At 37.1% G+C, this 17461-nt stretch overlaps 1 protein-coding gene across 3 annotated transcripts in view; it reads left to right on the forward strand.

Annotated features, from left to right (window-relative positions):
* EIF2AK4 (eukaryotic translation initiation factor 2 alpha kinase 4) overlaps positions 1-17461 on the forward strand; it is a 130968-nt gene that overhangs the window by 93947 nt on the left and 19560 nt on the right. For all 3 annotated transcript variants that reach the window (XM_007480028.3, XM_007480029.3, XM_056810255.1), the window contains 7 exons: positions 1298-1534; positions 4156-4231; positions 4692-4813; positions 7930-7979; positions 9884-10052; positions 13647-13763; positions 15642-15707. In XM_007480028.3, coding sequence (XP_007480090.2) covers positions 1298-1534; positions 4156-4231; positions 4692-4813; positions 7930-7979; positions 9884-10052; positions 13647-13763; positions 15642-15707 — 837 coding nt within the window. The remainder of the gene's footprint in view (positions 1-1297; positions 1535-4155; positions 4232-4691; positions 4814-7929; positions 7980-9883; positions 10053-13646; positions 13764-15641; positions 15708-17461) is intronic.

The following is a 17461-nucleotide window of genomic DNA, read 5'->3' on the forward strand; positions in this document are numbered from 1 at the left end:
TCTTCCCAGCTTATGGATACTAGGTACACTTTCAATAAATGCTTATTTCTTAAGGATGATTATATGACTCTCATTGGGAAGATAATGAGTTGGGTGACTTTGGACAAGTCATTTCATCTTTACAAGCCCTACTTTCCTCATCTACAAGATAAGAGGGTTAGACTGGGCAACTAGTAAGATTTCTTCCAAGCCTAAGAGTATTTCTGTTATTTGTTAAATACTCTTATGTATATGGTCCTGAAGGTGGCTTTGCAGCTAATAAAGTGTTTTTGTACTCAAGTTATGCTAAATTAACTTATCATTACATAAAATTAGAAGACACCTGGTAATTCCCCTCAAGGGTTTAGAACCTAAATGGAAACAACACAGAATATAGAGATAACAAGCAATAAAAGGATTTTTTCCATACATAAAAAAATAGACAACACACTGTTTTGCTGGAAAGGAGAGTATTATTTCTACCAGTTTTGTGCTGTGTTAAATTCTCAGAAAATCTCATTAAAATGAGTTCTGAATACTCTAATACAAAAATTCTTCCTAAGACTACAAATAACCAATCATTCAATCTCAGCCCAAAACAACTACACTTCAATAGGAATGAGGAGATATTTGCTTAGATACACTAAGAAACTGTAACATGATTTGTGAACCTCTTTTGAGCATTAACTAATTCTACTTGTTCTTCAGTGGTGCTTCTGTCTCCCCTTAAACCGACTGGGGAAGGTGTGGATCAGCACTGAACAGCCCACTGAGCTCCCCTTAATGGGCAGCAACAGAACCAAGAGAAAGACGGCCCTTAAAACCCCAGTGCAGGCACAAAGTCTCAGCCCCCTACAGAGAAACCCAGAGATAAGATTACTGGTTAGGTTTAAATGTCTTACATTTTCATTTTTTCACGTGCTAGCAGAAGTATATATACTGCCACAGGTTTCTTTACATACATTCGGAATTCTAGTAGCTATGATAATATATAATGGTAAAAATATGTCTTATTTTATAGAATTTGCACTTCTTTTGATATACTGATAGTATATAGATGGCCATTAAGTGTTCTAGTTTTCTGTTATTGTTTTTTATTATTAAAATTTTTAAGGGCATTCAACATTCTAATAAATTCCTACTTATAGAATTATATACTACATCTAACAGTGAGGTATGCGGTTAAGTAAAGAATAATACATCAAAGGTTGCAAAAACCCCAATTAAAATTCTACGAAATGCAACAAAGCTTACTTTGATGTGGCTTAGGAGCAATAAAAACTATTATAAGACGCAAGTCTATGGGCTTTGGTTTTAGAAATCTGTCATTTCCTGGCTATTGAACCATGATCCAGCAAAGCGGCCCACTGCCACAGAGCTACTGAAGAGTGAGCTGCTCCCCCCGCCCCAGCTGGAGGAGTCTGAGCTGCATGAGGTGCTGCACCACACTCTGGCCAACGTCGATGGCAAAGCCTACCGGACCATGATGGGCCAGATCTTCTCCCAACGCATCTCCCCTGCCATTGACTACACGTATGACAGCGACATACTGAAGGTGAGTTTAAATACACTTCTCATAGTAGGTGGATGTAGAAATTCCAAGTCCTCTTAAATAGCATTAAACCAGGTAACTATTGCTGAAAAGTTCCTTTAATGCAACTATAATATTAAGCATTAGCCAAAATGCCCAGGGCCTAAACTAAAGAGTAGACCGAACATAAATTTAATGTACTATGCCTGTTTGTTCTTTTCCCTTTTGGTTTGGTTTTCATGGAATCTGTTTGGGGTGTGAGTTTATTTCCTGCATGCTGATATGCAGAATAATAAAAAAAAGATAGACTTGGGTTGAGAAAAATGTTACTTAACATGGAGTTAATGCAAATTTTTGAGAGCCACATTTTTTTCTTTTGCCTGTTCGTTTCAGAAAGCTATTTGCAAGAATGCTTTAATATCAGATGTATGTTTAAACAGATGAGTTCTTGAATATGCAGAAAACTGGTCTGATGTCTTATTGGATATATATGTTGCCCACAAAAGATGTTTAACAATTGATTGTACTTCATAGAGCCACAAAGGACCTTAGAGATCACATAATCCAATACATTCACTGAGACATTTTCTTTTATTAAGGAGTCAAAAAGACCATCCCGATTTCTGACTTTTCAACACTATTCAGAAAAATTCACTGGACACCAAACTCCTCCCACATTTTTATTAGGTTGCTTACATTCTTAAGGCCCTACTTTGGTTTTATATGGCCTAATTAGACTCACTTTCCTCCCATATTGCTCCCCCATATTGCTTCAGTTGATTAGCTTCTGGGTGTTGACCAGTTATTGGTCAGCATCTGTTTAGGAACTACAGGCCTGAGGTCACCTAGCCATAGACCATTTTTTTTTTAATAATCATGCAAAACACACTTCCATATTGGTCACTGTTGTAAGAGCACACTCATACATAACCAACCCCCCCAAATAAAGCCATAAATATACTAATGTGAAAGACGACTCCCACAGTTCTCTCTCTGGAGGTGGATAACTTTCCCCATCCTAAGTCTTTCAGGATTGGCCCAGATCAGTGCATTACTGAGAGTAGCGAAGTTTTCACAGTTGATCATCATATAATATTGCTGTTATTATAAACAATGTTTTTCCAGTTCTGCTTATTTCACTTTGCATCAGTTTCTGCAGACCTTTTCAGCTTTTTCGGAATCATCTTGCTTAGCATTCCTTATAGCACAATAGAATTCCATCACCAACATACACCACCATTTGTTCAGCCATCTCCCAATTATTGGACATCCCCTTAATTTCCTATTCTTTGCCACCACAAAAAGAGCAGCTATAAATATTTTTGTATAAGTAGGTCCTTTCCCCTTTTTTATGATCTCGATGGTATTACAGAATCAAAGGTTTTGCTCAATTTTATGGCCCTTTGGGCATTGTTCCAAATTGCCCTCAGAATGGTTGGATTAGTGTCCCAGTTTTGCCACATCCCCTCCAACATTTATCACTTTCCTTTACTGTAATATTGGCCAGTCTCATCGGTGTGAAGTGGTTCCTCATAAAGACCATTTTTCTAGAGCTACTGCCAGTGACATGACAGATAAAAAAGAAGTCTTGTTACTGTCAGTGCTAGACTATCACAGTGGCATACTGGTTGCTCTCCCTGCCTCAAGTCATGCTCCACTTAGCTGACAAAATCATCCTAGAGAAGAGGTCTACCCGGGCCCTCTCCCTCCTCAGTACATTCCTGTGGCTCCCTGTCACCTCAAAGGCTAAATAAAAACCTTGCCATTCACATCCCTTCCTAACACATCTCTCACCCCTCCTTTCAGTCTTCTTCCATCCACCCTCTACTCTGTGCCCCAGTGCCACAAGGGGCGTGTGTCTTCCTAGGACAAGGCACTCCAGCTCTCCTCCCTGGGCATTGTCACCAGCTGTTCTGCATGCCAGAACACCCTCTTCCTCATCTCCACCTCTTGGCTTTCCTTCAAGGCCCAGCTCAAATCCCACCTTCTTCAAGCTTTCCCAGAAAAAGACTTTCCTGATCACCTTTAATTCCAAGGCCTCCCTCTGTTGATTATTGCCAATTTATCCTGTATTTGGTTTGACGGTATCTTGTCATTGTGTCTTGGAGATCAAAGATTGTTTTTTGCTTTTCTTTATGTCACACACACATACATATATATGTATAAATATACATATGTACACCTTTGAATTAAAAAGACTTCATAAACCTCCATTTTTACTAAAACTGACGTACTTTGACTCCTGTTTAGAGTAAAAATTATTCTCAAACAAGATAGAATATGGTAGAGCCCCCTTCCCTAAAGAGGTTTAGGAACAAAATCAAGGCAGCAAGGTGGCTCAGTGCCAGAGATGGGAGTTTCTGGGTTCGAACCTGGCCTCAGACTCTTCCTAGTTGTGTGACCCTGGACAAGTCATGCAATCCCAGTTGCTTAGCTCTTACTGCCCTTCTGCCTTGGAACCAGTACTTATAGATTGTAAGACAGAAGGTAAGGCTTTAAAAAAACACCCACAATGGCGGTATGAAACCTTGTTCTGTGATCTTGCAAATGTACACTATCATACGACCAACCAACACATTTTTTCTTTAGCGAGAACTTGTTTCCCCGCTTGGAGTGGTATTTTAATTGTCTTGGTTGTGTTTTAGGGAAGCTTCTCTGTCCGTATAGCCAAGATACAGCAGCACGTGTGTGAGACCATTACCCGCATCTTTAAGAGACATGGTAGGTCCTTTTTTATCTCATGGTTACCTGTGTTTCTTTTTCACTCTTAGAAAGTAGTGGCAGCATTTCAGAATAAAGCCTAAATATACTTTTATTTTCAAATCTGATTATAGGTAATTGATGTAGCATGTGAAATTTAAGCCTATTTTTACATTTCAGCTTCTTGTAGAGAAATTGATTTAAGAGAATAGCAGCTTTGCGTTTAAAATAAAGTTGGATAATCACCATTATAAATTATGAGAGAGCTGCGATGTCCCATTGTACTCACTCTATATGGAGAATATGAAGAATAAAGTAGAAATTAATAATGTCTTGGGAGTGGCACATGGGAATTAGTCTAACTTTTTTAAATAGTCTTCAATGACACAGCCTTAATTGTCAGGTTTATATTTCACTTTAAGCTGGTTCCTGGGGAGTATGAGAACTCGGTGGTTAATTATGGTTTGCCAATTTGGTATAGGAGCTGTCGAGTTGTATACCCCACTGCTACTTCCCCGAAATAGGCAAACATATGAGCATAATGAAGCAGCCTTATTCATGGACCACAGCGGAATGCTGGTGATGCTTCCCTACGATCTCAGGGTGAGTCCAGGAATATGCTATTTTTCAAGCTGGAGTTTTAGACCCTGTGAGTTTGTTACTGAATCTGATTATAAATGAGCTTTTTTTTAGCACTTCTTTTTTTATACTGGAACTCCTGACTTTTATTCCACACAGGTTAGTGTGCCCATCATTGCCATTTCTCACTCAGCCTTTTTTAAAACAAAAAGCAAACAAACCAAAAAAAAAACTTCATAAGAGTGAATTGATCAGAGTTGCTCTTGAAGTCCAGATGTTTGAGCAGCCCAGAAGTTAGTTGTGATCATACAGATGTTTGTGCTCATATCCCCTTTACTCAAGTCTGGTCATCAGAACTTTAGCATATAACACTGACCGGGACACTGGCTACACTGGCTATTTGGTGGCGACACCAAATAAAGAAGTGTACGTTTTATTTCTTAGCAAAATTTTCTTTCTTCTAAATTGATAACATTTTTACTCAGCTATGCCAATGACTATCCTAAATGGGTGTTCTTTCTTAAGCCTGGCCCTCTAGTTTTTTTCTTGGAAATATTTGCTGTATAGGATTATGACTCCTAATTATTTAACTGATTCCTAAGATCTCATTACTGACAAACAATTCTTTAGCATGCTGGATATTTGAGGCTGCAGATGAGACGTGGCATGAAGAATTGTTTTACAAGAAAACCTGAATTTTAGTTGTCATTTGTTAATCTTCCTAATGCCTCAGGTTACCTAATTCTACATATGGAAAAGATGAAATAATTCGTTAATTATTCATTCTAGGAACACCCTCTATGTATGTATATATATATATATCATTAGGGGGCCAAGTCAGTATGTCCTGCTGCTGTGTCATCAGCTTCTTTTGAACATATCTGTCTTTGTACAGACAGTGATTCACACAGGCTAGGTTCTCAGTAAACATTTATTGAATTGTGTGAATTCCCACAATGAATGAATGACAAAGCTGGGATAAGAACCCAAAAGGAAACTGAGATAAACATATCTTGCCTGTGCTAACCCACTAAGATCCACTGAGCTGTTCATCGTTTTGCAATTATATACAGGATGTCCCAAAAGTATGAGTACAGTTTTAAGCCCTCGTAGCTTAAATTATGGGAGGCCAGGTGGTGCAGTGGACAGAGTGACAGTCCTAGATTCAAGAAGACATCTTCCTAAGTTCAAATCTGACCTCAGATACTTGCTAGCTGTGTGATCCTGGGCAAGTCACTTCATTCTGCCTCAGTTTCTTCCTCTATAAAATGAGCTGGAGAAGTAAATGGCAAACCACTCCAGTATCTTTCCCACCCCCCAAAAAACAAACAAACAAACAAACAAAAAACAAATAGGATTACAAAGAGACATGGCTGAAAATAACACCAAGGAGCTTAAATCAGCATTGACCCACTCTGTGATATGTCTACTGCATTATAGATGTTAGATTATAGCTTATATGTTAATGGTGGTTTTTTAAACTCCTACAAGTACAGGGACCCAATTTATTTTTTTTTTGCAGGTAGTTGTGCTTGATAATGTTATATGTTTTCCATAGAAAGAAATCTGTACCATGGCCTTTTCTAGTCAGTACTGACAATTTCCTATTATTCCATTGAACTTTGATAGTTCAATAAAAATGTGTTTCCCAAATTCCATTTGAGGCATAGTTTAAAAGAATCCAGCTCTGTATGTGTTATGTATAACCTAATATGTGTGCCATATATTGCTCCCCATTACCAGCTTGCTTTTACTTAAATGTTTCTTTGTTAAGAGAGATGGTTCTAGGGGGCAGCTGGGTGGCTCAGTGGATTGAAAGCCAGGCCTAGAGATGGGAAGTCCTAGGTTCAAATCTGACCTCAGACACTTCCCAGCTGTGTGACCCTGGGCAAGTCACTTGACCCCCATTGCCTAGCCCTTACCACTCTTCTGCCTTGGAGCCAATACACAGTATTGATTCCAAGACGGAAGGTAAGAGTTTTAATTTTAAGAGAGAGAGAGAGAGAGATGGTTCTAGTAGGGAGAATGAAAGGTGGAGATTGGGAAGTAATAGTGGCATCAGAAAAATAAATAAAAGTCACCAATAAAACATTAAATAAATAATCAAGGAGGTAAATAAATAAGTTGTTCTGCCTTGGGCAAGGTCCAGAAATGGGTTAAAGCACTGGTTTTTTGTTGTTAGTTCTTTTGCTAATTGTTCATGTTATTTCTGTTTATCTTTCTGCAGAGTATAAATGCAAGGGAGTATTATTGTTGTTTTAATGCTAACATTGAATCAAGTGGTGTGGTGAAGAAATGTGGTGTGCTTTGATAAGGAAATATATAAGAGAAAATAAGTGCTATAGTTATTATTCAATTATGTTTAAAATTGGCTTTTTGTTTTCTAAGTATTGGCAGGAGAAAAGTTCAAAATTGCAAACAGCACTTACTTTCTTTGAATTATTCAAATATGAAAAGAAAATGCATGGCTGCCCATGTAGAATCTGACTCATGTTGTACTAATGCTACCACCAGTATCCCACTGGGACAAATGAATTTCTGGGAGGTAATCTGAAAATAGCTACTTTATCTCCAGTGTGATAACAGGTTTTGGTTACTTATTTGTGGTTAGATGCTTATAGTAAAGGATTTTTCTAGAGGGAATTTATTAAGGATTCCCCTTAAGAGATATTTAGGAAAAGACAGGGTGCTAGATGCCTATCATGGTTGTGTTACCATACTCTCATGGATTATCCATGAGAAATAATTTCACAGATATCAGAATAACCGTGACACTGACTTTTAGTAAATTTGAATTTTCATTTGACAGAATCAAAATTAGTTTGTTTCAGAACAAACAGAAACAGTGGATAGAGTTAGGCCTGGAGTTGAGAGGACCTGGGTTCAAATTTGGCCTCAGACACTTCCTAGCTGTATGACCCTGGACTAGTCACTTAATCCTGATTGCCTAGCTCTTGCCACATTTCTGCCTGAGAATTGATAATAAGACAGAAGTTAAGAGTTTAAAAAGAAAAGAAAAGATCTTAAATACATACATAATATAGCAGGTGGTTACTGATATGCCACCAATAGACAGCTTGTGGGAGAGCATGGACTCCAAGACTTTAATCTGAAAACTTTTTTTTTTGTTATATTTTCAGATTCCTTTTGCAAGATATGTGGCTAGAAATAATATCTCAAATTTGAAAAGGTAAGGAACTGGCAGGGGGAGTAGTGCCTTCTCTGACCTACAGCTAATTAAGAGCTCAGCATTCAACTGTTGGGTTTGGAATACTCTTCCCAAAGCACCTATATCAGTTCTTTAAAGGTTGACAGGACTGCCCTTCCACATAAGAAAGAATGTGGTCATTGAACTGAGTTAACTAGAGTTAACCACTGTTCTCTGGGCCTTCGAAATATCTCTGAATCTCATCATTAATTATTTTCACTGATGACTGTTGGTAAACATATCTGGCCATTATTAGTCACAGATGATTCCTTATATGTTTAATTTGAAGAATATTAATATAATGTTTAAAACTTTCTATTTCAGTTAACTTTGACCTGAGAGGCACTTAAAGGGACGCCTGGCAGAAATGGGCATGACATTTGCATAGTAGAGATCCATATTTGTCAAGCACATTTAAGTAACAAAGGAGCCAAACCCCAGTGTCTCCTTATAAGACCCTGTGGTATTGCAGCTAATGTGGTTTTATGTGGTTTTTTATTCATTACTCCAGAGATGTTGTCAGCTACAAGAGAATGGTAAATCAGAATGGCATTTATGGTATGGTATTCTATCTGGGGTATAAGCACTGAGAGACAAATTTTTGCTGTGATAATATCTACATAGTAGAGGAACTAAAGCACACCAGGCTTTTCAAAAGCAGGACTAAATTGGAGCATAGATCATACCTCAGTTTTGCCTACAGTGAAGTCTACATATGCATTTAATTTGATTTTAGGTATACACACTAGGCAAAAAAAAAGAAAAGAAAAGAAAAGAAACACTTTAAATATGGTAAGTGCCATTCAGTTCAATGAGTGTATGCCTCAGCTTGAGCATGGAATAGACATGAGTCTTCTTTCCCTACGCTGTTCTTGGTGAATGTCTCTCTTCAGTGTTATGGAATATGACCCTCGAATGTCTTCTTCACATCATACCCATCGACAATCTAGTTCAGGAGCTTTTGGTGGTAGAGTGATCGAGGACGGCCGTTTTGGCCATCCTAGCATTCCTGGTCAGCTGAAAGGCCCTTGCTCCCTTTACTTTGATGTTCTTATGTCCTTTCTTACTTCATAATAAAGCAGAAAATTAGAAACAACTTATGTGGTATGTGATCCCTTTGTAATATAATCACACAGGAGTGTGAAACCCTTTTGAGAATATTTTAACCTGTTCATTAGTTTTCCTACCAGCTAAGTCTTTACTTATTTTAGTTATCTTCTGGTTGAGTAGAAATTCTGTTTCTGGCTTCTCTCCTAATAAGTTTGTTAGGTAGTACTGGTTCAGTGGCTAGAGTCTGGAGTCAAGAAGAAACTTCCTCCTGAGTTCAAATCTGGCCTCAGATAACTTAATTCTCTCTGTGACCCTGGGCAAGTCACTAATCCCTGTTTGTCTCAGTTTCCCCATCTGTAAAATGAGCTAGAAAAGGAAATACCAAACCACTCCAGTATCTGCCAAGAAAACCCCAAATGGGGTCATGAAAAGTTAGACATGACTGAACAAAAATAAAATTACATTTAGTTGTTTTACAGATTCATCTCCTCGCCAACACAAACTAGTCTTTCTTAAAGAGCCCCTCATAAGCTGAAACCATTTAAAGATAAAGATAGTTGCAGATTTTGAGAAATTCAAGGGATTTTTCAAAGGTGATTTTGTCTACGTAGTATTTTCATTTTTAAACCTTAAAACTCATTTTTTTGACTGTAGAACTTAACCTCTTCATTAAGATGAGACTCCACTGTACTGGCTATGGGGCCACACAATCCTAGTGTCCTAATAAATATTCTACCAGTTGAGTTTTCGTACTCATTTCCTGTGAGTATCTGCATTATTTTCATAAGCCTTAGGATACAGTAAGTAATCTTAGAACTCTGGGTTTCTTCTTCTAGATACTGTATAGAACGTGTATTCAGACCACGAAAGTTAGATCGATGTCATCCCAAAGAACTTCTGGAATGTGCTTTTGATATCGTCACTTCTACTAGCAATAGCTTTCTGCCTGTTGCTGAAATAATCTACACCATACATGAGATCATCCAGGAGTTTCCAGTGCTTCAGGTTCCTTTCCATATTTTAATATGTTCTGATCTCCCAACCAATATACTTATTTTTTTTCCAGTAAACAGGCTAGTGAAGTTGAATCAAGCCTACAGTTCCTTAAGTTGCCAACAGAATTGGTAAACAACTATCCATTGAAAGTGATTTGATTATATGATTTTTAATTTAACTTGAAACTTTATTAACCTTGATCAAAAGTATTATTGAGAGGAGGAGGAAGGATGGGGGGGGGACAAAAATGATTTGCCTGTAGTATTTCTAAAGTGCAAAATATAGACTAGCAGCACTATGCCTTGTATATACAGACAATGATATCAATACAAAAATGAAGTCATATATAATCCCTGTCCTCAAGGAGCTTGACTTCATTAGAAAGTTGATTGAAGATTTACACTAAAAACTTTGTCACAAGGCATAGTATCATGAATATACAAGGACTGCAAAGTGCTAGAAGATTGGGTAATGTAAAACAAAAGATGTGCTAAATAGGGGAGGCGGAGAAAGTGGAGGCAATGGAGTGTATATATAGCAGAAAGAGTGCTGAACTTCATATCAGAGTGTCATAGATCTGAATCTCTCATCTTCAGCATTTCCTAGCTCTGTGATATAGAATAAGTCACAACCTATCAGAGCCTTAATTTTCCCCTCGGGAAAATGGGGATAACAGTACCGGTAGCAACTACCTTTCAGGGATCTTGTGAGAATGTTTTGCAAAACCTCAGTCACAGTATAGTATCATGGTGTCAGATTCAAATAGAAACCCAATGAGCAGCATATTGACTTAGAAAGTGACCAGTTAGCATTATCTACATAGTAGAGAATTTTTATTCTGTTAAAATATTTAATGTTCTTGGATTGAGCTGGGAGTTTGACACCTCTGGTGAAGTGGATAAAATGCTGCCCTTAGAGTCAGGAAGACATGGTTTTGAGGCCCACCTATTGCCCATACTGGCTGGGTGACCCTGGTTGAATCACTTAACCTCCTGGTGTCCAGGCAACTCTTTGAACCCTGAAGTTGTAGAGTAAGTGCGGCCCTGCCTTGGCAAATCTCACTGAGATTCTCTATGAAAATTAAACCACAGGTTCACCCCAAGTCAAACCTTCCAATGCTATGTTCTATAAACGCAAGCTATTCTCATTATCATTAGATACAAAAGAGAGGTCTCAGCAAGGTGAGAAATTTGAAGAGGAGAGGTCAGCTGGAGAGGGGTACATGAATAGGCCGAACTAAGCAAAGCTTCATGGAGAATTTGGAATCTGATTTGGGCCTTGATGGGAAGAACTTCAGCCACAGGAGATGGGATTACAATATGGAATTCATTTCAGGTAGAGAGAAATGAATGAGAAGAGGCACGGAAAAAAAGGAGTGGGCAGAATTGGAACAAGAAACAGTAAATAGTCTAGTTTGGTTAGAAGGTAGAGTATGTAAAGGGGAGAAGCGTGAGATGAGGTTGTAGAGGTCAACATGTTGTGGAGGGTTCTGAATGTCTGGATCAGGAGTTACTGTTTGTTTGTTAAACATTGGGAAGCTGTTAATGACAGGAGAGACACAATAGAGTAAGAAGAGTGAAGATTATATGGGCAGCCATGTGAAGGACGGATTAGGAAGGAAAAAGATTAGAAACAGGAAAATCAGTTATGAAATTATGTCTAGATGAAAGGTGCTAAGGGAAAGATGCAAAGATTGTTTTGTATGTAGAATGAATAGGACTTGAATTGGGAGGTGAGGGAGATAGAAGAGTCAAGGGACACTTTGAGGTTTTGATCCTGGGAGACTGGCGATGTCAAACAACAGAACAAAAGTTGGGGGATGGTGCACGTTTCTGAGAAGAAAATAATGAATTGAGTTTTAGATGTGTTGAATTAAGAGCCATCAATTTGCAGAGGCAATTTAGAAATGGAGGACTGGGGATCTATAGAGATTGGAAGGTAGAGATCTAAATTTGGGAGTTATCTACATAGAGGTGATAAAATCATTGGGGCCTGTTAAATTACCAAGGAAGGCTATGGAGTGAGAAGCAAAGAGGTCCAGGGACAGGGTCAAGCATAGAAGCTTGAAAAGATCATCGTGATTAAAGAGGATAAGAAAACAGAAAAAGAAGTGAGGGAGCTATCAGATTAAAAACAGAATGTGAGGATGTTCAGTGTTAAGGGAGCTAAGGGAGAAGATAATATTAAAACGAAAAAGGGATAGTTGACCTTGCCTACTACTTTAAAGAAGTCAAGAAGTAACGAGAACTGAAAAAAGGATTCAGGATTTGCCAATCAGGAGGTCATTCGCTACTTTTGAGAAAGCAGTTTTAGGTAGGGACAAGTGAAGGCAGATGACTTTCTAGATAGTAGTTTGTGGAATTGAATGAATTCTTTTATAAATGCTACTTTTATTGTATTGCTGTTCAAAAACGTTTCATAGTTCCTCATTTTTTACTGTATGAAATCTAAACTCATCTTGGCTTCCCAAGTTGTTTATATCATGGCATCATCCTTTCTATCCAGTGTAATTTCCCACCACTCTTAACTTTTGCCTTTCACTCTAGTTAGACCAATCTCCTTCTAGTCCACAACCTCCACTATCTTTGTACCTTCCCTCATTTTATTGTTCTGCCTAAAATGTTCCCTCACTCTTTCCTTTCCCTTCAAACCTGTTTGTTTTATACCTATTTTGAAACCTGTTATTTCAGGTCTCACTGATTTTTTCCTCTGAACTCCCCCCAACTCTTACAACATGTAGTTCATATTTAAGCATTTAATGCAAGACACCTAGTATATACTGCCTGTGTGTGGTTTGGTTTTTTGTTTTGTTTTTTAACCCTTACCTTCTGTCCTAGAATCAGTACTGTGTATTGGCTCCAAAGCAGATAAGTGGTAAGGGCAATGGGAGTCAACACCTGAGTTTTTTTAATCACTTTGTGTGTTAATTTTGTTGGTATAGTCCTTCAAGGCAGGAACCATCACTTCAATTTTTCCTTTACTTCCTACAATACCTAGCATAGTGATATGCAAATACAGATGCAACTTACTGATTGATTATTAGGTTACATAATGACATATTTGAAGGATACTTTCTATTGAATGAAATTGCATGAACTCTTACAGGTAGATAATATGTAACATCCTAAAGACCTTTAAGAAAAGCTCTGTTCTCTCGAGTTTTAAAAATAATTTCTATTCAGATCTCTGAAAGTGCCTGAGGCAAAAGTATAAGTATGCATATAGCCAACAATTTCTCCTTTTTACCCCATGATATTCCATTGAACTAAAATTATACTTTAAAATGTGGGAGGCTCATCATGCATCAAATGCCCTGTTGGCCCTGCCAACAATCATACCTAAAGTACTCCACTGGACAGACCAACTAGAAAGTGCTAAGGGCTCGGATGACAACCTTCTTCACCTTTTTCACCCTCTAATTTCTAAGTAATTTGCTTCTCAAATAATCCAGAATTATAGCACTTTGAAGGCTTTGGAAAGTTTATGTGTTAGGATGAAAAAGCTAAGCGACCAGGGGAGGGGATCAAAAAAAGTCAGTTTTGAAAATATAATAATCTTTTTCCTATATACCTAAATGTCAATAGATATTTTTCTTCATATTAGGAAAGAAATTACAATATTTATTTGAACCACACTGCCATATTGAAAGCAATACTCTTATATTGTGGGATTCCAGAAGATAAACTCAATCAAGTTTATATAATTCTGTATGATGCTGTGGTAAGTGAATGATGAATTTCTATTTACATGTAAGTACCTCCTGTCAATATTCATGAAGAAAAGTATGATATGACTACCTTTTTACCGCTACAAATTTAAAACTATTACTCACCCAACTCTAGTATTCAAATTGATAAGGGAAATCCTCCACCTACATTATCCCAAATGCCACCTACATTATCCCAAAATTAATAGATTTTATGAATTACATACCAGTCCATAGCTTTTGTAGATATTTACAAATCTAAAGATAACAGAGAAAGTACCATAATCATGTAGTATTCTCACCTAGAATGTTATCAGAAATTCTTCTAAGAATTACTTTGAGTCCATAAATATCCTATTGGTTCAAGGAATTCATGTGGTTGATGGAACAGTTTGAATAAAAACATGAAATCGATTAGTTGAAGCTTCTTTGCAGTAGGGCAACAGCCTAAAAATGCCTTATATTAGATCAGGACAAATGTATGTCCTGGAATCAAATCTCCCTTACAGACTCCTGCTCATAGATCGTATTTCTTGGATACCTATCTCTCTGGCTCTCAGGTAGCACTATTTTAGCAAAAAGGAGAAGGAAAACAAGGTAGTTAAGTCACAAAGTATACCCAAAAAATTATTAATTTGGAAATGGAAGTGTATGTGAAGAAACCTTTAAATTTTAAAGACTGGAATAGCATTATTTAAATACCATTAGGAAATTTAACCATCTTGTTCTGCAGGCAAAGAGCATTAAATGGTGTGATGTTTTTGTTAGTAAATAGAAGTACTGATGGGGAAAAGAATGAAAATGTTACAAGCTATTTCTGGGGGTTTTTTCCCTCCCCCTTTCTATGAGTGAGTAATAAACATCATTTTTGGATTTGTGACACCTACTTTTAGCTAACCGCATTTAGGAAGAACTTGAAATGTCAATATCATCTTCCCCAACTTTCTTTTACACTTTTTAAAATTAATTGTGTTAAATGAGAAAGCCTTTATTGGGATTTCTTCTACTCTAGGTTAACCTCCCTTGGTCTCTACAAGTATAGGAGCCTTAAAAACAAGCTGTGCACTGACCTAGCTCCTTCATTCCCCTCAGGGTGCTTGCTGCATGGGCATAAGGGTAACATGAAATTCATGGATCATGGGAAATGGGCAAAGATGACTTGTCGATAATAGTAGCCTGCCACAGCTGAAGAGGAATGGGCTAAATTGAATGATCTGGTATAACTAACACTGGCTAGGAGACCTGATGTTGAGCTTAAGGCCTTTCCTCCTATTCCTGCTATTACATCTATTTTCCAGACAGCTATAATGATTCTGATTTCATGCTTCCGGACAAGACACCTAATCTGTCTGAACCCTAGCTTCCTCATTTTAAAATGAGGATAATAATATGCCCATTAACCACCCTATGGGGCTTTTGAGAATGAAATGAGATCATATTTAAAGCAATTCATAAATGTTGGCCATTATAATTACTGTATAATTGAAGTGGTGAGTAGGTCATTAGCACCTGTTACTGCTTCATTTTTATTACAAATTAAAGTAATCTTCATTTGAGAAATTACATACTTCTTTTGCAATATGTCTAACCCTTTTTTTGGAGACTCAACTATGGTCAGATTTGAACAGCCATTTTCTAACAAGCATATTGATCTGCTTTGATTTGTCTACATCAGAATTTTCATGTTTTACTAGTGAATAACTAGTGAATATTTGTATACAAAAATTGTACTCAAATCAATATTTTAATCATGGAGTCAAACCCCTCTTTTCAGCATCAGGAACAATTTTGCTGCCATAAAAAATAAATATTAACCTAAAAACTATCTCATTGAGAATCATCTACAAGAAAATTTAAATTTGCTCAGCTTAATATTGTTTTCTTTTATATAGACTGAAAAACTGACTAGGAGAGAAGTAGAAGCTAAATTTTGCAATCTTTCTTTGTCTTCTAACAGCGTAAGTACCTTCTAACAGTATATAGCACATTATTATAGTTTTCTCTATAATCTATCATGCCATAAAATGTCACCATAGTCTTTTCCTAGCAAGGTAAGAACACTTTATACTACCTTTCAAGCAGTTTTTTTCCCTTGCATGTTAATGGGTACCATGGCAACTCACTGTATTAAGGGAGGGGGTGGAACTAACACTGTGATCCCAAAGAATGTCTCTCCATGGTTCTTTTTAATGTACTGTAATCACCATGTTCTTTCCTGGTCACTAGTCACTTTCTTTTACAGCCTCCTTTTGTTAGACAATGCTTTGGTACAACCCCCTGGCTATGCCAAGCTAGAGTACTAGTCATAGTCTCCTGAAATAAACTGTATGGTACTAGAAGTGGGCAGAACTAAGAAAATTCACTTGGATTTTACAGATTCTTTTCAATTCCTTTTCAGAATGGAAAGAAACCTCTTGTTTTTCTGGCACATAGTTTGCTCCTAAAATCTTAATTTTGGACTGTCTTAGAAATTTAGGAATAATTCTTGGGCCGGAATAGGGCTTTGTCTCTAACTGTCCCAACACTTCAGTAAGTTGAAGTGACATCATGATACACTCTCCTTTAGTTTACTGAACAGCAGAGGACAAAGCAGGGAGTGCTGAAATTATCCTGACTTCAGAAAAATTTTAAGAACTCTTTCTGAGCCTTAGCATCCTCCCAACCCTTGTCCTGGACCTGAGAATTAGATGATTGTGTGGTGAGCCTCAAAAGTTCAAGTATAGGATGCTTCAAAATCCTATTGGATACTTCTCAGAGCAAAAATTCAGTGTGAATATCACATTCAACCTCTCAACTCCTGTTGACATTCAGTCAAGCCTTTTGGCTAATCTCCCCCAAAATTAGTTTATAGCATTTTGTTACCTAGCTTTTAAGGCACAAGATTTTAAAGAGAATGTTTAAACACACAAATTAGAGCTTAAAAGAAATTCTCCGAGCCAGTTATAAAGACAAAAACTAAATCATCTGTCTAGCAATAGGAGTTCAGCATAAAAACTCTTCCAGTTTTGGAACTGATGTTACCATTGTACAGTGTAACTAAGGGTACCATTTCCAAATACAAAGGATTGTAGATGTACATTCATATACATGTAGAAACCAGTCTATTTACCGATGGTAGAATCCAAATGCAAGGTTAAAATGTGGAGTCATAGCCTCTCATAGGACTTTAGAGCTGGATGGGAACTTAGAGATTGATTCATCCAACCTCTCATCTCACAAAAGAAAATAACTAAAATCATTTAGCCAAAGCCATATAGCTAAGCAATTTTAGGGATTAGAACCAATTATGCTTCTGAATCCTACACCAATGTTGGGTCTAGGCTATTGAATGGAGTCTTGGGGTTTGTTTGTTTTTAAGTGTTGAATTGAAAAATATGTTTCTCAATAAAAGATTTTCTGCTATTTACAATTATTTTTAATGCAATCAACTGAATAAATATTGGAACTGGATTTGGACTTTTAAAAACTTTTCTCAATATAAATGTTTAATAGTATTTTTTAAAACTTTAAATCAAGCTTTATTCCCTACTCTAGCAAGTGTCATTTTCCAGTTTAAATATGAATCAATTTCTGTATAAAAATGTAAAAATAATTACACAGATAAATTTGTGCAGAATATTGACTTGCTCTTAATTATAATTCCATTTCCCCATCATATAAGATTATGGCCATTTATTCAGATCAGAAGAATTCAGTAATCTTCACAAGGAGG

Source organism: Monodelphis domestica, chromosome 1 (assembly GCF_027887165.1).
Source record: "Monodelphis domestica isolate mMonDom1 chromosome 1, mMonDom1.pri, whole genome shotgun sequence".
Lineage (NCBI taxonomy): Eukaryota > Metazoa > Chordata > Mammalia > Didelphimorphia > Didelphidae > Monodelphis > Monodelphis domestica.